This window comes from Theropithecus gelada, chromosome 4 (genome assembly GCF_003255815.1).
Source record: "Theropithecus gelada isolate Dixy chromosome 4, Tgel_1.0, whole genome shotgun sequence".
Taxonomy (NCBI): Eukaryota; Metazoa; Chordata; class Mammalia; order Primates; family Cercopithecidae; genus Theropithecus; species Theropithecus gelada.
Genome location: NC_037671.1, coordinates 154760643 through 154781978, shown reverse-complemented (window position 1 = coordinate 154781978; position 21336 = coordinate 154760643). Strand labels below are relative to the sequence as shown.

The window sequence follows — 21336 nt, the reverse complement described above, 5'->3', positions numbered from 1 at the left end:
TGAATGAACTTATTTGTAATCACAGAGTGGGTCAGCCTTTGTAAGCAAAACACCAAACTCAAAAGCAGTAAAAGACTGATCAATTTGATTACATGAAAATTTAAAGCTTCAGAATGGCAAGTATTATAAACTAAAATGAAAGACCCACAAGAAACTCCCCAAAATGCATTTGCAACACCTGTGTTAAGAACTCTGTTCCTCAATTTATAAAAATATGATGTAACAGCACAAAAAGATGAAAAACCCAATGGAAAGATGAAAAATGGATACAAATAGCTCATTATCTGAAACATAAATATAAATGCTTAGTAAAGATATGAAAAGACAATAAATTTGAGGCCAGGCTCAGTGGTTCATGCCTATAATCCCAGCACTTTGGGAGGCCAAGGAGGGAGGATCACTTGATCCCAGGAGATCGAGATCAGCCTGGGCAATTTGGCAAACCCCATCTCTCCCAAAAAAAAAAAAAGAAGAGAAAAGAAAAGAAAAGAAAAAGCTAAGTGTAGTCCCAGCTACTCAGTAAGCTGAGGTGGGAAGATCACCTGAGCCTAGCAGGCTGAGGCTACAGTGAGCCAAGGCCATACCACTGCACTCCAGCCTAGGTGACAGAGTGAGACCTTGTCTCAAAAAAAAAGAAGAAGAAAGACAACCACTTTCACTTATAATTAAAAAACTACAAATTAAAATCACAAGATGCAATTCTTCTCCTATTGGCCTGTCAAAAATGTTCACATTTTGGTCATTTCTACAGCTGATTAAGAATGAGAATAAATGGGTGTTCTCATAGACCACTGACAGGAGTGCTAACTGCTGAGATATTTCTGGAAAGCTACTGGGCAATAACAGCTGAGCACTTAAACGACATTAATTTTGACTTGATAATCTCAGTAACTCATTGTTTGTATTAGAAAACAACTAGAAGTTACCACAGTGCCCACCATCAGGAGACTGATTAATAAATTATGGTATATTCATATAACGAAATAGAACATAGTTAGTAAAAGTATATATATGTGCTTCAAATAATGTTCTTCGCAATGAATCTACTTTCTTAAGCTTAGAAATAAACTAATCCTAGAATCAAAATCCCACAGAAGATATGAAAAGATGTGTGTCAGCAAGATAAGAGGATAACTCAAGAAAAACAAAGTATGTGATCCAGGAAAATGAAACACAACCTAGTCTGTCAGTAAAGAGAAGTGTCAGGATGAAAGCTTTGTACCAGGCTTAGAGTATTTCCACCCAGAGTGGAATAGGTGGCTGCTGACTATGAGAAGGAATTAGAGAAAAAAAAAAGAGTATTGATGTAAAAATTTTCTCCCATTCTGTAGGTTACGTGTTCACTCTGATGGTAGTTTCTTTTGCTGTGAAAAATGCTCATCATCACTGGTCATCAGAGAAATGCAAATCAAAACCACAATGAGATACCATCTCACACCAGCTAGAATGGCGATCAGTAAAAAGTCAGCAAACAACAGATGCTGGAGAGGATGTGGAGAAATAGGAACGCTTTTACACTGTTGGTGGGAATGTAAATTAGTTCAACTATTGTGGAAGACACTGTGGCAATTCCTCAAGGATCTAGAACTAGAAATACCATTTGACCCAGCCATCCCATTACTGGATATACACCCAAAGGAGTATGAATCATGCTACTATAAAGACACATGCACATGTATGTTTACTGTGGCACTATTCACAATAGCTGAGACTTGGAACCAACCCAAATGTCCGTCAATGATAGACTGGATTAAGAAAATGTGGCACATATATACCATGGAATATTATGCATCCATAAAAAAGGATGAGTTCATGTCCTTTGCAGGGGCATGGATGAAGCTGGAAACCATAATTCTCAGCAAACTATCTCAAGAACAGAAAACCAAAACTGCATGTTCTCACTCATAGGTGGGAACTGAACAATGAGAACACTTAGACACAGGGCGGGGAACATCACACACTGGGGTCTGTCGTGGGGTGGGGGGGGCAGGGGGAGGGAGAGCATTAGGAGAAATACCTAATGTAAATGACGAGTTATTGGGTGCCAGCATGGCACATGTATACCTATGTATCAAACCTGCACACTGTATACATGTACCCTAGAACTTAAAGTATAATAATAATAATAAAAAGATAGAGTATTGAAAATACACTGAGCTTTTGACTCAAAGGCATGTGAGATCCACTGTCACACTTGTAAAAATTTAAGAAGACAAAAAAACTAAATTATGAACAAATTACTGACTCCCAGAAAAACAGTCACAAGGAAAAAATTACTTTGCTCAACAGTGAATGAGAACCAAACTATGTAAAATAACTGCTGAAAAGGTAAGGGGAAGGGAAGAATAGCAAGATCTAAATCTCGAATTACCACAACATGAAGAAAATACACCATATGTAAAGTTGATGAGCTGAGAAAGAGTAGAACATAGGTAATATTTTTAGAAAATGACAGATAAAAAGGTCCTAAGCAAGAGCTAAAAGAGCCGACCGTTTTTGCTTCCGGGGAGCCAGGTTGGGGAGTGGGAAGGAATGAGGCAGGAATAATCTTCTGTTACTAAAAACATAAATGAGAGCAAAACCATTCTGGGCCATTTTTCCTCAATGGCATCTGATCAAATATAGAACAATTTTAAATGTTTTACTATAATAGCTCAAGGTGTGAAATATGTAATCTTAAAAGATGATTTTACTCAAGAGTTGATTTTATCACTGAAAAACTTAAAATATTAAGCTACACTAATAACTTGGTCTACATTTTCCTCTTCTTCCTTCTTGAAAAAGATGAGCTTTCCTGCTGTTTAATCTCCCATTTATTAAATAAACTCCTACTCTTGCAAGCTTTTTATATTCTCAGAAGCTTCTGATGATTTCTGAAACTTAGTCACTGACCCCTGTATACAGGCCTTTTAAAGACCTCGTAAATACAAAGATGTTTGTTCCGTGGTTCATCTTCAGCTATGAAATTAATTCCAGTAATCACCAAAAGATAACTGTCAACTGTAGCCCTCACAGCCAGCTATTTCTGGGGTGTTAAAGACTGACCAGGATGTTGTATTAGAGAATCCAGCTAGAAGTAAGAGGTGGAATCTAGTCTACACTTTTCCTGTTAACTAACTGAACTACCCACTTTAGCGTACTTGACCTCTCTGGGCCAAAAATTTCTCATGTGTAAGAGAGTTGATCTACGTTTTTAATTATAAAAGTAATCTACATTCTGGAAACTAAACGATTAAAAAACCTAATCATTTATAGTTTCAGCACCCTGAAAGAAGCACTGTCATTACTTTGGTAGGATTCTTTCCAGAATTGCTTATATATGTATTCTTGTAAAAATAAACAATAGCAGATACCAAAACATAATGTAAACCTGAATTTTTCAATTGCTGATATTAAATAGTCTTTGAAAGTATTTAATTTTACCATCATGTAGATATAGAGTAATACATTTTACCCATCAGCTACTGCGGTTGCTTCCAATGTTAAGTACTATAAACAGCACTGATATATTTTCCTGGGAGTTTTCATTTTTGCATATTCCTTTTGGCTATTCCCTTAACATTCTTAAATGAGAGGATAAACAACATTCTACGATTTTGTTAACCTATTGCCAAACTGCTCTTTGGAAAGGCTGAGACATTTTATATTCCCACCAGCCATATGTGATAATTAAATTTTCATGCACTCAAACCAATATATTTTTTTCAATTCTGAGCAATCTGATTTATAAAAGTAATATTGTGCTTAATTGTAAATGTATTTGATTACTAGTCTAGATTTTATTTTAAAAAATACTTCTAGTTCTAAAATACTGATTGCTTTATGACTTACTTTACTACCAAATATAGTAAGAAAATGTACTTGAAAAAATGGTAAGCACAGGTCTTGCATTTATAAAATTTTCTAAAATGCTACATGATTCTATAATCTTAACAGTGAATTAAATGTTAAAATTTCTATTCTATAGAAACACCACATTTGTGTAGTTTTTCATGTTATTTTATAATTTATTTTCTTATATACTATCTTATTATAATGAGACAGTTGAGAATGTAATTTTTTTAAAAAGAGCATAAACTTAGACTCCTAGAGCTTAGAACTGAGATGTCATTCTGCCACTGCCAGTAATTAACAACTCATTTAACCTTTCTGAGCCTCTGCCTCATCAATAAAAGTAGTAACAATGTACACTTCCCACAAATGTTGAATAACATGAGAACAGAGTTACCCTGTAAAACATCATGTACATTTAAAGTCTTGCTGTTGTAACCATTATTATTCCTAATAGGAATTCCAAACAATTGTATGAAGTAAGTAGAACAGGCATTGTTCCAGTTTGAGGGTGAAGTTAATGCTTAAGTCAGAAACAGAGATGAGTTCTTCCGGCTCCTTTCCTGAAGTCCACTTCACTTTATCATGGCTGGACATAACAAGCTGATCCCATCTCCCTAAACATTTGCTTATTTTCTAAGAGGCATCTGACTTTTATTACTCTAATTAAAATCTGATTTTATTCATGAAATTATTTACCTTTACTTGGCCTATATTAAGAGACAGGATGTTCCTCTGAAAAGACTACTACTAATCTACCCCACAAAAACATTAATCTTTAATTTTTTTTAAAAAAGGGCATACTATCAGAGAACGATATATCTTTTCTTCTGAATATAATACTACTTTAATGTGTGGTATCTACTTTCTTTCTCCCAATACATACTCAAAATATTGAGTCATTCATAATTAACGATAAATTGTTTTACACAGATTAAAGGACAAACCTGGAAGAATGCTGATTTACAAAGATGCACAGCCAATTATTTTGCATATTCCTATGATTTTGCTAATTACAGGACTTCACAAGTTTAAGTATCTACCAAAGTTTTTATCCAAAACGTCTATAATGAAAGACAAAGCCAATCCACCATACAGAACACTTACTTTTACTCGGTGATCATCTGTGTCTGCCACAGTTGCTACTCTAATAAACATGGGGTTCCTTTTGTCTACGACCTCAAGCTTCATTTTTTTCTGGAATCCGTGAGGAGGTTTCTGCCGTAACAAAAAATTTTACACAGTGAGATAAAGAGGAAGAGAAGGTAAACTTGATGTTACAAAGGAGAAGAAGAAGAAGAAGAAGAAGAAGAAGAAGAAGAAGAAGAAAAAGCTGGCCGGGCGCAGTGGTTCATGCCTGCAATCCCAGCACTTTGGAAGGCTGAGGCGGGTGGATCACTTGAGGCCAGGAGTTTGAGACCAGCCTGGCCAACATGGCTGAACCCTGTCTCTACTAAAAATACAAAAAGTAGCCAGACATGGTGGCATGCACCTGTCTAAGAAAAAGCTGGCCGGGCACAGTGGTTCATGCCTGTAATCCCAGCTACTTGGGAAGCTGAGGCACAAGAATTGCTTTAGCCCAGGAGGTAGAGGTTACAGTGAGCCGAGACTGTGCCACTGCATTCCAGCCTGGGCAACAGAGGGAGACTGTCTCAAAAAATAAAAATTAAAAAAAGAAATAGCTGAGCTATTTAGAGAATGATGTCATAAAAGAAGACAGAAAAATTTTAAATGGTTAGAACTTGCTGTCATTTTTGAAATAAAGAAAGAAAATAAGAGAACCAGCCTTTCAAACTCTCAACTTCCCAGAGTAGCTCTGAACTTCACCCTGTCTGTCAAAAACTTCCAACACAGATGCATGAGCAAGGGAAATAGCAAAGTAAAATTCAAAATACTGTAGTTATTTGATTACTCAGAGGGAAGACAAGACATTTTTCTTATTAGTTGGAGGTGTACTGGCAAAAATCTACAAGCATAAAATTTGTCTTTAAAAAGAGAAAGGAAGAACATTAAAGTGGTTGAGATGAGACACCAAAATTAGAAGTGGTAATGGGGGCAAAAAGCAGAAGATATCTTTAAAACAGAAAATTAGCAATCAAACGTAAAGGACAGAACCGGGAATGGGTTGGGGGAATCGACAGCTACCTACGCCTCAGTACTCAGCAGAAACTTATAAGCCTCTGAAAAAGTCACAGACTGTGGAAGATAAGGTGATTGTCTGACATGACGTTAGGCAAATCAGTTAATTTTCTGAGCTGCAGGTCTCTCTTCTGTAAAGTGGGTATAAGTGTTGCTGGGCAGGATGCAGTGGCTCATGCCTGTAATCCAGCACTTTGGGAGGCCGAGGTGGGTGGATTGCTTGAGCTCAGGAGTTTGAGACAAGCCCAGGAAACACAGCAAAACCTCTTCTCTACGAAAAATACAAAAATTAGCCCAGCATGGTGGCATATGCCTGTAGCCCCAACTACTCAGGAAGCTGAGGTGGGAAGATCACTTTAGCCCGGGAGGTGGAGGTTGCAGTGAGATGAGATGAGATTGTGGCACTGCACTCCAGCCTGGGCAACACAGCAAGACTCTGACTCAAGCAAACAACAAAAAAAGGGTTGCCATCAAAATTAAGTATGTTATGTAAATATCACAGAGCAGTCAATGCAAGACACCAAAAGACCAAACTAGAGAAATCTGTTTTCTCTCTGTTGTGACACTAGATATGTAGGCTGATCCTAATGTAATTGTATTCATTTAAAGTGAAGTGTAATGCAGCTCTGCTTCCCATTAGACAAGAGTTTAAAGTTAAAGGGGGGAGGGAGCGTGGATAAAAATTCATAAATACGGCATAACTCTAAACAGTTTTCTTTTTTAAATCTTCAACTTGCTATCAGATGAAATTACACACATTTTTTGATATAGTTTCTCTTCATGCCTTATGGTTTTGCTCTTAAAATTTTTTATGTTCTTTCTTCTAAATTTGGACCTATACCTAATAATTAATTCTAACATTAAAAATCCTAGCAATTTATACATAAAAGGATCACTAAAGAAAATTATTTACCATAAGCTAATCATGACACATTTTAAAAAATAAATATTTGATATATTTTTCTCTTCCATTAAATTCATGAGAAATATAAATTATAAAGCAAGCTACTTGAGATGAAAAAATAAGAAATATGTTTCACTTCTTATTCCTTCCTTGCATAAAAATGAGGTTCATTTGAATCTTAATACTTTATATGCAAGAAGCAATGACCCTGGGTTAGAAAGATACTGTAATAAAAGCGGATGATCTTGCATTTTGGTAATTAAACATGCTGATCTATAGCAATAAAATAAAAAAAAAAAAACAGCATCTCAGCTTGCCATAAACAAATCCAAATAAATTATCAAATGGTTTTTTATTGGAAAATATTTTCATGTTCTGTTCTGGTCTTTTAGAATATCTAGCTAAAAAGACAAGATTGCTATAACTGGCCCCACATAGTATCAAGTAGAATTATTTTCCAAGGAGACTTTAAAGTCCAAAATCAAAGCATTTTTTTGGATGACAACAACAAAAATCCCAGTAACAATTTTGACTTTACAAACTGTAAAAATTCAAAAACATCTTATTTGGTGCTCTATTTTTTTCTCATTCCTGTTCTGGTTTACTAATACCACTTGTTCTGTTCTTAAATTTCAATAAATAAATGATCTCATCCACACAAATTAATCAAATAGTATAAAATGTATCATCTTACCACTTTGAAAGCTCTTGCAGGAGCAGGTAAAGAATTGGTTTCTTCTAAGTATTTATCCCAAGAAAAATGTTTCACATTTGGATAACCTATGAAAGAAAAATGTAAATCCTATGAGGTTTAACCAAAATGACAGCAAGAACAACAAATTGTCCAACAAAAAGTATAAAATATTATAATCTAGAAAATTATGTTCATATATACCTGACAACTTTACTCACACATTCACAGCTATTAGTAATAATGAAACTGTTTTCGTCTTGATCATTTTTCTATTACTTTTAAAATGAAAATTTTATAGATATATATAATTTATATTTTCAGATGCGGATAGTCTTACAAGACAGACACACAAATACCCTTTAGCAATTTTGTTTCTATGAATCTAGAAAAATCTGACATATGTAATAAAGGCAACACACAATTGTTTGTAAATGTGAAAATTAAGTAAGTTAAATGACCTTCAATATACAAATATGCAAAAAAGTGTACATAAGCAGAAAGTACTTATTAAAAAGAACACGGTAGATTTATATCTATTAATATGTGAACAATTCCAGATATAACTCCATATTGTTAGTTCCAACAAACCCGCACAAATGATGTAACATTATTCATAGAATGTGTAAAAATATCTTCTCCTTCCTCCTGCCCTCTTTTGTTCCCTCCAGGGTCCCAAATCCATTAGGTAGGCATGAACAGGAATAAACAGTGGTCCAGTATGGTGGGAAATTAGCCACATAGAGGGAACTGAGAAAAGCAGCAAATATATTGGAGATAATGTTAGCCAGGTTTGAGGGAAACTGGAATGAAGCTGATGCGTTGGATTTGAATTGGAACTAATGGTATAAATTCACAGTTTTCAATATATGAACAGATACAGAAATAGATATAAACATACATTTTTGTATATATGTATACACATGTATTTCCTAGCTATATTAGCTGAAATGCCTGGAAACACCAACAATCTTGTAGTAAATAAGCACACTTAGTGTTCAGATCTTAGTTTCTAAATATCATTCTTTACTAAAAAGCATGGAACCTTGAAGAAATGGGTGACTCTACGGTGGGGTCAGGGAAAGTATGAGATAAGCCTAGCTGTGCCATAAAATAAGAAGTTCTCAAAAAATAAGAACATTTCAAAAGGACATTGAAATGTGCCTAAAGGGGTTATAACTGGTTAATATCGGAGAAAATCTGAATATGAAGATAATGCTAGCAATCGATTATAACTGACTGATAAAAATAGTAATCTATGGGTCTACCCTGATATAGATAAATTGAACAAATAAATAGGAAGATAAGAGAAGCTATTCTTTGCAGGAAAATATCAACTAATTTTGTATAGGAAATGATAGAATAAGAAAAATTACAGTTTAACACTGTCAGAATAATATAATTCATGCTAGAAATGTCAACAGATGCTAAAACTAGCAAATGATATTGGGACGAGAAACACAGTCTCAAAGTATCTCTCCAGAAAATACTTATTAGTTACAGAGAAAAAATAACTCCATTAGTGGACAAACCTAGCAAACACCATCTTGATCCATCAGTGGTAAAAGCAAACCAGTAAAGAGACAGACTGACATCATGAGCCACCTGAGAGAAGGCAATGAGAACACAGCACTATGTCTATGATATTCCTGCCAAAAAAGCACAGCCTGCGTATGATCGTGAGGAAATACCAATCCGACTCAAATTAAGTAACATTCTACAAAATAACAGATCTGGAATCCTCAAACTTATTAAGGTCACAAAAGTCAAGGAGAGCCTAATTAACAGAAGCTGGAGGGATCTGACAACTGAGATCCTTTTGCTAGGAATGACATCACTAGGACAACTGGCAAACGTGACTGGGTCTCTGAGTCAGGGAAAAGGTGAGTTCTGCACTGTTCTTGCTACCTTTCTGTACATTCAAAATTGTTTCAAAATAAAATGGTTAAAGAGTAAATATGCAGCCGGGCACGGTGGCTCACGCCTGTAATCCCAGCATTTTGGGAGGCTGAGGCAGGCGGATCACGACATCAGGAGATCGAGACCATCCTGGCTAACACGGTGAAACCCCGTTTCTACTAAAAAATACAAAAAAAAAAGCCAGGTGTGGTAGCATGACTGATTTCGACTGAATTATAAACATCCAGGAAAGGAGATACATGGCTTGATTCTTTGCCTCGCGTTAAGAAGTTGGTGGTAACGCCTTACACCACTCCTTCCAGGGTACGTAACCAGGAACCTGCTGTTGTTCACCGGTTCATTGTTAATTAATCAGATCTCTGATCATGACCAAAAATGGTGGTACAGAAAGACAGACTGAAAACAAACTGGGAATTCTAAAGGGATCCTCACACCATGTTAGATGGTGATAGTGGCAAAGAAGCAACTATGGCAATCACTGGCCACTATTATTTTGTAAGCCACAGGACAGACAAAGGAAGGCGGAATACAAGAAATCTTCCAGGCAGCACAACATTTGGGGTCATGAAACCATTAATATCTTGCTTTGTTTTTTTTTTTTTTTCTTTTTTCTTGAAACACTGTCTCATTCTGTTGCCCAGGCTGGAGTGCAGTGGCATAATCATAGCTGACTGCAGCCTCGAACTCCTGGGCTCAAGCAATCCTCCTGCCTCAGTCTCACAAACAGCAGGGACTACAGGTGCATGCCACCTCACCTGGCTGACTTTTAAAATTTTTTATAGAGACAGGGTCTCACTATGTTACCCAGGCTGGTCTTGAACTCCTGGGCTCAAGTGATCCTTGCGCCTCAGCCTCCCAAAGTGCTGGGATTACAGGCGTGAGCCATAGGTGTCCAGCCTTTGCTTTTAAAAGCCTTTGCTTTAATGCTTCATGATTTATGTCAATGCTATTTCACCTTCAAAATAGTACTGGAAATGAGTCAAGACAGAGGCTTTCCTCCCTTTAATATATGAGAAAACTCGGGGAGTGGATAGGACTTGACTTGCCTATTACAGGAATGACTGGTCCTCCTGAGTGAGTAAATGATCAGACACTCTATGTGAGATGAAACCAGCTGTTCCAATAGAATTTGAATCTCTCCAATCTTGCAGCTTACATGCTGCAGGCTACATTCAAAAACAGCTGCTAGTAAACCCAGGACTCACCCTGTCTCTGCGATGAAGGCAATCTTCATTACTCCTGTAAGTGTCCACTAAGCAATCGCCTACCGTGCAGGGATACCTTCTGTTTGATGACCCTGTCTTTTCATACCAGCAGTGGCCATGGCATCTTAAGTAGTGATGTACTCAGAAATAACACTGTCTTGATTATGAAGAAGCCACAGAATCTGTTCTTTTGTTTGTTTGTGTTTTTTTCTTTTTTTTTTTTTTGAGACAGAGTCTCGCTCTATCGCCCAGGCTGGAGTGCAGTGGTGCGATCTCTGCTCACTGCAAGCTCCACCTCCTGGGTTCACGCCATTCTCCTGCCTCAGCCTCCCGAGTAGCTGGGAGGCTACCACGCCCAGCTAATATTTTGCATTTTTAGTAGAGACAGGGTTTCACCGTGTTAGCCAGGATGGTCTCATTCTCCTGACCTGGTGATCTGCCCGCCTAGGCCTCCCAAAGTGCTGGGATTACAGGCGTCAGCCACCGCGCCCGGCCCAGAATCTGTCCTTTAGCACACAAAAGAAACTCAAAATGATATAAAACAAGGACACTGTTTATCAGCAGTTACACTGTTCCCGGTTAAAGAGACAGCAAAGGAGCTGAGAAGGCCCTATGGCCAGAGGCAGACAGCAGAAGCGCCTGAAAACTTCAGCGAACACAGAGGCACTACCGGCATGAAGGTGCAAAATCTATTTTAGAACCAGGAATCACGACGGAAAAAAGAAAAGTGAGCGTGTGAGTTATAAACTAAGTAAAAAAATCTAAAGCCTCAATTTCTCACTTAAATGTGAACATCGTACTTCTGTGAGGACTGATGCTGACATGAAGTCTGTTCTCCAATCTACACACAACTGCTGTCCCTCTTATCCATTTTTCTGGACTTGTTCAAGCCTTAGACAATTTGCTTCTATGGTTAGACAATATATTTAAATATATACTAATATAAAGTCTAGAAATGAATTTCAAGTTGAGATGTGAAAGATCTTTTAAAACAGAACTTATTTTTTTTCCGAGAAAGACAAAATTTGCGACTCTGTTATGAACTAAGGCAATACTTAACATAGTTGAAAGTACATCGGGGTGAGCAAACTAACACCTGCAGGTCGGCTGCCTGTTTTTGTAAATAAACTGTTACTGCAACACACCCACGCACAATGGTTTACCTATTGTCTATGGCTGTTTTTGCACTACAATTGTTTTGAATAGTGGTGACAGAAACTGCATGGTCTGCAAAGCCAAAATATTTACTATCTGGCCCTTTACCGAAAAAGTCTGCCTACTCTTGAAGTCTATGAGTAGTATTAGACACATTAAAAAACACGCACCTGGTGGAGTAATAAGGGTTCTTCTATGTTCTTTACACCAACCAACTGGATGAATGTGGGGACTCGATGCTTCACACCTGTAAGTTATACAAGTTAAAAAACTGCAATTATCAGGATAAACTCACAAAAACTAGTAAAATAAAAAGAAAATTAGAGATCATGAACACTTTACAGAGAGTTTTATTTATTACAATCAATCTAATTTGGAAAAAAATGCTAAACCAAAGAACTTTTTAATATATTAATACCAAGTGGATTTTTATTAGATAAATATTATATGGATTTGACACCATGCAATTTTCTTTTCCCCACAAATTTTGTTATATCCAGTAACTTCAACTACAGCAAAAATGCAAACATAGTATCATTAAAATCTATAACTTAGATTCATTAAAATCATGTAGAACAATAAACTTAGTGTACATAGGCAAACCAAAATTATTTCAACATCACTAAGGGTAAATCCACAAAGGCAGGGAGTGTGATCATCCTTAATGACCAACATGTTATTTCTGTTACCCATTAGAGTAACAGAGACCAGGAATTGAGACAAACTATTACTCTCTTTTCTTTACCTCTTTTTTCTCCTTTCTGTCATCTCTATTACAGTCAAGCATCTATTTTTCTAAAGCCTCTTTATCAGCATGCGTACCTGGTACATCTAATTCCTTGCTCCTACTCACACTTTTGCTATGGTTTCCTCTTCTCAACATGCAACATGTTTCAGCCTGTTAACATCATATGGAACCCGAGTGTTCTGCAGAACACAGTCTGGAAAATGTTGGTCTAAAAGATGCCAGGAATCCAGTCTTGCTATATTAACTAAGAGGTCTGTTGAGTCTATACTGAGATCAGGAAATCTTAACACAGCCCTCTTGATGGGAAACTAGAAGGCAGAAAGCCAGGAAGGTAATGGTGTGGCTGGAGTTTCTAGGGAAGAAGGAAGTCTTATGAACAGCGAAACAAAGAATTTTCTACAAAATGTCCTAAGTGGGTGAGATTAGCACACAGTCAACCAAGCCAACCTTTCTAAAGGCATAGCCTGGGACAATAATACATGGTGAGTTCATGTAACCACTACTGAATGCTGATTGCTCTCAGAACTCACTTCAGTAGAAAATACCTTTTTCTTAATACTTAAAGGTTTCTTCCTTTATTCAGTTGTTATCTCATACTGTCCCTACCACAAACTATTTTTCTTGTCATTATTTTAGGAATATGAAAAGAAAACGAGCACTGCTGGGTCAATGCCAAGTTCATGCTGCAATCACTATATTTCTTACAATACGTATTTTCACAGAAGATATTTTAATACACAATTCATTAAGATGTACTTTTATAAATCATACAAACAAGGCTTTGGGGCTCTATTTCCAGATACCATAGTGTTTTCCTTAAAAAATCATTTTGGTTATGGATTATTACTAATGTCTTATTGCCTTTATATTAGGAAAGGATGTTAATTCACAGGTGGCATCATAAAAAATGAAAATATACAATATTTAACTTTTTTCCTTCTCAATCTAATATAACTTAGAGAGTAGTTTTTATAATTATCTGCCGGACTCACAGTGTTTATTTTAAAGTAGAAACACTGAACATGACTCTGTTGATTTTACTGGATATATAAATTGCAATTAAGGAAAATATTGCGGCCTCTTAACGGTCACTCATTCTTGTACTATCTGAATCTAATATAAAGTTTAAATAATATCCAGACACTGATCAAAGTCACCACTTAAAACAAAGAAGCTGTCTCAATAGAGAAGATAAAAATATTGCTGTTTTTATCTATTTTACTTATATTTTCTTAATAAGTAAACAACACTTCACTCAAAAGTTGGAAGGCTGTGATAGCCTTTCTGCTACTATTGTAAAACAAGTCATCTCTTAGTCCCATCTAGTGTTCAAAAGTAGAAATGTAACTGAGAAGAAATATGAAGAACAACTAAAGGTAGAAAGACAAAACATTGACTGCTATACTCTTCCTTTCTTTTGGGTTTTTATGTATATCATGAAAGAAGTTCATTTCAAAATTTTTGAAGTACATTTCACATATAAATGCAAATTATTCATAATGACTGCTAAGACCCAATGAGACTGAGACAGTAAATTCTCAAAGGGCCAGAAACCAAAGAAATAACTTATTTTTTAAAAATCCATGCTTACGATATAAGGATAAAGTTAGGAGACATGAAGATCCTCATTTTACGGAAATCAAAGAGGTTAAGCGATTTCACCAAGCACTTGGGTAGAAAAGAAAGGGATTCTGGTTTTGTCAGTCACAGCCAAAAGTTAAGCAAAAACTAATGCACACACGCTGGGCTCTGCAGTTTCAGACGGAGTCAAAGGAGAACATTGCAAGACACTTACTTACGGAAAACATCAAAGTCTCTCCATTCAGCAAGAGTGGTTTAGATTATTTGAAGAAATACAGGACACTTGGCTTCTCCACTGCCTATAACCCAGGGCATGATGACTCTGCCAATTTATTACCCAGTACCCAACTCTCCTGGCTCCCCTTATATGTGAACTCTTCAGGGCCTCCACTACTCTGCACTTTACTACTAAACCCCAAACCTCATCAGCCTGAGTCATCAAGTGATCCTTTCCATCCCTAATTCATGTTCAATTCTATTACCCACAGTAGCTGTTTGAAATATTATTAATTTGCTTCAAGCTTAAAATCTTTCATTAACACAACGAATACTTGGAAGAGATAAAGGTGATAGCATCTCATCACCCTCTATCAATTTTTCCTTTTACTTCTTCTTTTTTTCCAGGCTGAGGGGAAAAGAAAGTTTATTTCTTCCTGAGGCTAGCTGCTCCTAGGAGACCTGGTCCCACCAATAACCCATAGTTTCAGAAATCACCGCTCTCTCCCTCCACAGTGGCCTCCTGCCTTCTACCTAAAAACCAAGCTCAAAAATGCTCATGGTGCAGGGAACCCTCCCTAGAAGTCAAGGCGACTTCCTCTTAAGCAGTGATCCATTTGCCTTCAGCACTAAACTTCTCTGCTTAATATCCCTTATTGCTCTTCAACTTTTTGCAAGTCAGTTTCTGTTCCTAAAACTCTTATTTTAATCCCCACGACACCTGATGGGACAGGTATTATTATTAATCCCTTTCAGAAGACAACTGAAGTTTAAAAGTGTTAAGTAATGCACTGAATAAACTGGCTGCCATTACCCAAACACATTCTACCCCTGGGCCGAAACACAAGCAAGTGCTTTCCTTAGCCAAGAATATTCCATCCCAACCTCTAAGTACCCAGTCCTTCTTAGTCAAGCTCAAATCCCCGTGTCTTCTAAGAAGCCCTCCCCAAGAGCCCTCCAGTGAGCTTGAGTCAGTCCTTCCCTCCAAGTGCCATCACCCCTCCAAGTGGTTGGTTCTAAAAATTAAGCACTAACCACCATCTAACCCTGCAGCCAAGACAGTGGTGTTTAGTTTCTCTCCTTCCCCAGACCGTGAGACCCTCAGAGCTGAAGTTCAGAACAGCCCAGGTTCCATTCATCTCCACGACCTTCCCATCACCACCACCAACCAGAGCTTCCCAAATTTAACCAAATAGTGACAAGCCTATTAACTGACACTGCTCTAAGTAACTGACAACTTTTCAACATGATTTTAGGGAGACACATAAAATTACTACTGCTCTTAATCTGTAAATGTAAAAGAGATTCATCTCTAAAAAAAAAAGTTTACACTACACTTACAGGCAATAAGGAAAAGGCCCACTGCTATATTTGTTCTAATTCACTAACAACGCTTTTCTTTTTCATAGATCTTTTTGTTGCTAATTTTTGCCCTGACTCCACTGGGACACCAAAGTACAATGGAATCAAAAATCGCTGAAGCTGCAACCTCATTCATTCAGGCCTTCTACTAAACAATGGGCCAAATCCTGTTGTCAATCCTTCCGGATCCCAAAAGATAAGGGTACATGAAAACAATATTTTTTAAAAGAACGGTTCCTTCCTAGTGCCTGGAAGAAAAGAGGAGGTGTCTGTTCTCATTGTGTCTGCCCCAGAGCCCAAACTTCAGGCAGCGAGAAGAGAATCAGGAAAGAGGCTGCAGTGGTGGGAGGGCAGCAGTACCCTGGAGCTACTCTCCCCATGGTACTGACTACCTTCCTGGGTCCCTAAAGTCCTTTCTAGTGCCAATATTCTATTATATCTAGGATTATTCCTAAATCTAACCAACTGTTAAGGAGATAGAATCAAACAGCTACCAACTATCAGTAACAAAAGCACAGAAGAAACCCAGAGGTAAAGCCATTTTTATTCTAGTATATGCTATTTTCCTTTCATAGAAGACTACTTTTTAAATCCTACATACATTTTTATCATGTTCCTCTTTGGAAGTTAGAAATGTTTTATTGCAACTAAACATGTAGTAACACAAATGTATACAGACACATATATATTTTCAAATTCCCACTAATGTAAACAAGAGATATAGAATTACTATTCAATTCAAAGCAAAAAATATCTCATTTCCAAACTATTTTAAATTGGGAAAGGCAATCCAATCTCTAACCTCAATTACATACCTAAGTAATTTTAAAAACCATTCCAAAATTCAAAGATCAAAGAGCATAATATTTAGTAAAAGTGGAGAAATTCCAGAGCACTTTAGCAATTTCCACTGTGCCTTAACTGCATGTTGAGGAAGAGAACACACTGTTTTCATTTTCAGACAATTAACAAAATATGATTCCGTGTCAGTAGCTGGAAGTCTAAGTAATTCTTAAAGTACATTCCATCCTAAAAATAATTAGTTTGTGCTCATAAAAGCACAAAACTCAAGTTAAAAGAGATCAATTTTTTTTCTTTTCTTTGTATTTTTAGAACCCAGGATCTTTTTAGAATCCAGGATCTTTTCTAGAACCCAGGATCTTTCCTGTTTGTTTCCTAGACATTTGGCATCGAAAAATGAATGTGGCGAATTCTTCTAGACGCTCCCCTTACTTTTTTCCACAATAACGTTTTCAAAGGCAACGCATCTTATGTCAAATCGGCAACTTATACCTCTAAAACACTGCAATACTTATGAGACCACAAAAATTAAACTGACATTCACCTATTTTGTTTAAATCAGGCAAAAGCTTTAAAAAAATTCTCCCCCAATAAACCACAACTTTAAAAACAAAATATTCTCATTTCAACAGATTCTAGTTATTGTTTTAGCATCATTTATTAAGAAAAGGCCTGGAGCCCAGTTATCACCCCAGTAGTGCCATCATCACAGTCCACCAAGCACAGAAGGAGACAAACAGGTTTGATTCAGGACAGATTTAGACTATTTCCAAAGTTAAAGTTTTCTCATGCACTCACCCATTCAAAATAGGTATAGAAAATTTTTTTTGTTTTCGAAATTTTTGTGTAGTCAGGGGTCTCGGTATGTTGACCAGGTTGGTCTCAAATTCCTGGGTTCCCACCTTGGCCTCCTAAATTACTGGGATTACAGACATAAGCCACCGTGCAGGCCCGACAATTTTAAATAAAACCAAAAGCACCAATTTACAGTAAATAGGAGGAACAGAAGAACACAGTAAATAAGATGAGGTTTCAATGAGGAAATCAAACTGGGAGACTCAACAGCACAAACAACCTGGTGTCTTTAACAAAAGCCACAATCAATGAGGAAGAAAGGAGAGAAATAGGCATCTGTAAATCAAACGAGGTCAAGCAAGGCAATCACAAAGTGTATACCTTATGGGACCTAAAACCAGCAAGCTAAAAACAAAAAAAAAACTCACTGAAACAACTGGAAGAAATATTTAAGTATGTTAGTAATATCATGGTTATTATTATTTTTTAAAAAATAAAACTAATTCCTCTCTTTAGAAGCTATATACTGAAATGCTCTGATATCTGTAATTGATTTCAAAACAACTGCAGAGTTGGGATTTGAGGAGTAGGAATACAGAAGAAACATACTGGATATAAGTCGATAATTGTTAGTGCTGAGTAAAGGCTGCAGTAGGGCTGCTCTATTATTCTACTTTTGTGTATGTTAGAAACTGACTGTATTTCAATGAAAAACTTTTATTATAAACTGAATATAAAGATGTCCTATGAGGAAAAATTATGCTCTGCAGAAAAAAGCTGGGGAAAACAAACAAAATACTCGAAAGCACAGTCATTCCTTGGTGTCAGCAGAAGATGGTTCCAGAAGCCCCTTTGGACACCAATACCTAAGGATGTACAAGTCCCTTTTATAAAATGGCATAGTAATTGCATATAACCTACATACATCCTTCTGTTTACTTTATCTCCCATATACTATAAATCATTTCTAGATTACTTATCATACCCAATACGATGTAAATGCTATGAAAATAATTGTTATACTGTATATTTTTATTTGTATTATTTTTATTATTGCATTGTTATTTTTCTTTTTTTCATATTTTTGAACTGCGGTTGGTTGAATTGTGGATGTGCAACCCACAGATACAGAAGGCCAATTGTACTTGGGTCTGTGTAATCTAATCATGGAACTAATGGTCTACATTTTTAAAAAATTCTGCAAAAAGCGTAGGTAACATATAATGTAAAGCATTTCAAAAATATGAATAGCAAATGAATTTCAACATCTCTTCTTTTTTAAACAATGCAAGCAAAACTTATGAGTATCTAAGAATCCCATCTGAGAAGTAACGGAAATTATCGACGTGTCTACTGAATGTTTAAATACACGGATGCTAAAAAATAAGGTCAAAAAACAAACTTCCCTGACATTTAGCAATATTTACATAAGTTAATATTCACTTATCCTATAACATGAGCCATATTTTATATAAATATATCTGTTACTTCTCTAAAATGTTCTCAATTCAAGTGTACTCTAGAAGGAACTAAACACTTTAGAAATGCCTTTTACCAGGAAACTGAATTACAGCAATCAATGAACATGAATTTGTTATGAAAAATCCTTATTCCAACTATTTAATCAAAATATAATGGCTTTATTATAATTATTTTATAATTACATAATTGTAAAATATGTTGCTTTTACTACTTTGTGAGGGATATCCAAAAACTGCAAGGATTAAAAATAATATTCTTCAATATATTTTGTAGTCAGCTATTATGAACGTTTAAATTAGCTGGTGGGCATGAAAATAAGAAGGGAAGATTAAAATACGTGTGAACATATGTCGGGAATGTGGAGTGTGCAGACTGCACTTCCATAGTAGGAAGTCAACTAAAATACCAATCATAAAGTAGAATTAAAGGATGCTATTTAAAATATATCCCATATGGAACAGGTAAAAAATTAAAAATCTGTAATAGGAAAAAGTGGGGCAAAATATTGGGTTTTTTTTGTTACAAGCTTTGCTTTATTACTGTTTTTAAACCGTTTACTTGGATAAACATTACATTTTTAAAAGCACACAACAATGGAAAATGTCTCACCAATAGTCATAGCTCTCATCCCAGTTGTCAAAATGTACCAGGAAACGATTGTCCACCATATCTGTTACCGTAGCAACACAGATGAATGAGGGATTCTTTTTGTCTACTGCCTCAAGCTTCATACCAACTCGAAAGCCCGATGGGATCACTGTCTATGGAAACACACAGATTTAATTAGAGATAAGCACACACTTAACAACCGCAAGAACTGCACACTCTCTGCACCTCCTGCTCAAAGGCCCAGCATCCACTGCTGTATTCACATAATTTAAAAATCATATGCCAGTTTCACAGCAGGGTCGCTTTCCAACAAGCAGCAATAAAAAAATAAAAATGCCCTACTGCTACACCCAATTAGCTATCTGGGTCTCAAAATGAAAATATCCATCACCCCACAGAGTTTAAAATAATTAATTTTAACATGTGTTTTGATGCCTTAATTAGAAAACTATAATAGGTAGGCAAGTTTTATTCACCATACAGTTCATATTTTGTCCTTCTTTTCTTGATTACAGACTTAACAATGAAAATTATTCACACAAAATATGCACTTAATCAAGTTAAAAATGTGCATGAGTCAGTACAAATTCACTCCCACTTCTGAAAATATCTCTCAAAAGAGTACTCTACCGAAAGTAGGTCATCTTCATATATGAAAGGCTGCATATTATTACAACTTTTACTCAACACTACAGATACATTTTATTCCTAATAGCAGCAAAAGAATTGGCTGTTGATGCACACAGCTATTCAAAATAGTTGGTAACTTAAAGAAATCCACAGATAATCAGTCATTCAGAACATGGAACAAAAACAACAAAAGTTCTGTAAGAGTGCTTGAGGTTCAGTAATATATAAACATCTCTTACAATCCTTTGTGACGAATAATATCTTAATCTATCTGTCTCTACATATATATTTATATATGTACACACATATATGTAGAGAATTAAATGTCTTCAATTCTAGGGCTCAGAATCAAGCTTATTTGTCTGCAGATATATAGTATACCTAGATACCAATGATGCCAATCACGACACACTACAAGTCATTCCTTCCCTTTAAAAAAAAAAACCTCTGTTCAGACTCAATTATACAGATATTATTCTAACTACTTAGGCAAGATAGATGCTATCTCTCATTTTAATATGATTATACAACCATCATTGTAAAAACGTAGACAGCCGTGTATCTGAAAAGGTTAGAATAAGTTGTGTCTGAATGTATGGAACAGGCACTAATGCTATACAGAAGTTTTTACTAAGGATCTAAGTACTGAAATTTATCCAAGTTCTGACCATAAATGTTTGAGTATTCTGAGGTAGAGGAATCTAGAAGTGGAAAAAGTGTCTCTTAGATACGAAATGGAGAGCCCAAGAGTAAGTTGTATGCTAGCAATGCATAATTTAGGAAGACGGTTCAAGGCAGTTCATCAAATCCCTGACCAAAGTCATCATCAGAGAACCAGACAGGGATTCGGAAACTTGGAGCAGAGAGGACACCAGGCTGCTAAGTCTTCCACCGAACTGACCTTCCTCCCTGGGATAAATTTTGACAGGGAATACCAACTGACAATGCACTGTTACACTTCGGCAATTACACTACCCTCTCAATTAAGATGTTTTAAAGTAATAAGCTGGCCCATTAACACTATTAGTAACCTAAACACACACACACACGCATGCACACAAACACAATTTGTCAGTTCTCTAATTCAACCTGGTTTGCGTTTGATTAAATCAGAGAACATTTCAGCCATTAGACTGATGCTCTCAAACCAACTGGTTAACAGTGTTTCCCAAATGGAGGATTTTTGGAGTGAGGAGGTTTCTCCTGCCCTTGATATTTATTTATTTCCATTTGGAGGGAATGCTGTTAGTGAAACATTACTGCTTCT

The 21336-nt window shown here is 36.2% G+C and overlaps 1 protein-coding gene across 4 annotated transcripts in view; it reads right to left on the bottom strand.

The window, feature by feature from the left end:
• L3MBTL3 (L3MBTL3, histone methyl-lysine binding protein) overlaps positions 1-21336 on the bottom strand; it is a 124486-nt gene that overhangs the window by 51695 nt on the left and 51455 nt on the right. For all 4 annotated transcript variants that reach the window (XM_025382843.1, XM_025382844.1, XM_025382842.1 and 1 more), the window contains 4 exons: positions 19440-19591; positions 12016-12092; positions 7569-7654; positions 4939-5049 (listed from right to left, as the gene is read on the bottom strand). In XM_025382843.1, coding sequence (XP_025238628.1) covers positions 4939-5049; positions 7569-7654; positions 12016-12092; positions 19440-19591 — 426 coding nt within the window. The remainder of the gene's footprint in view (positions 1-4938; positions 5050-7568; positions 7655-12015; positions 12093-19439; positions 19592-21336) is intronic.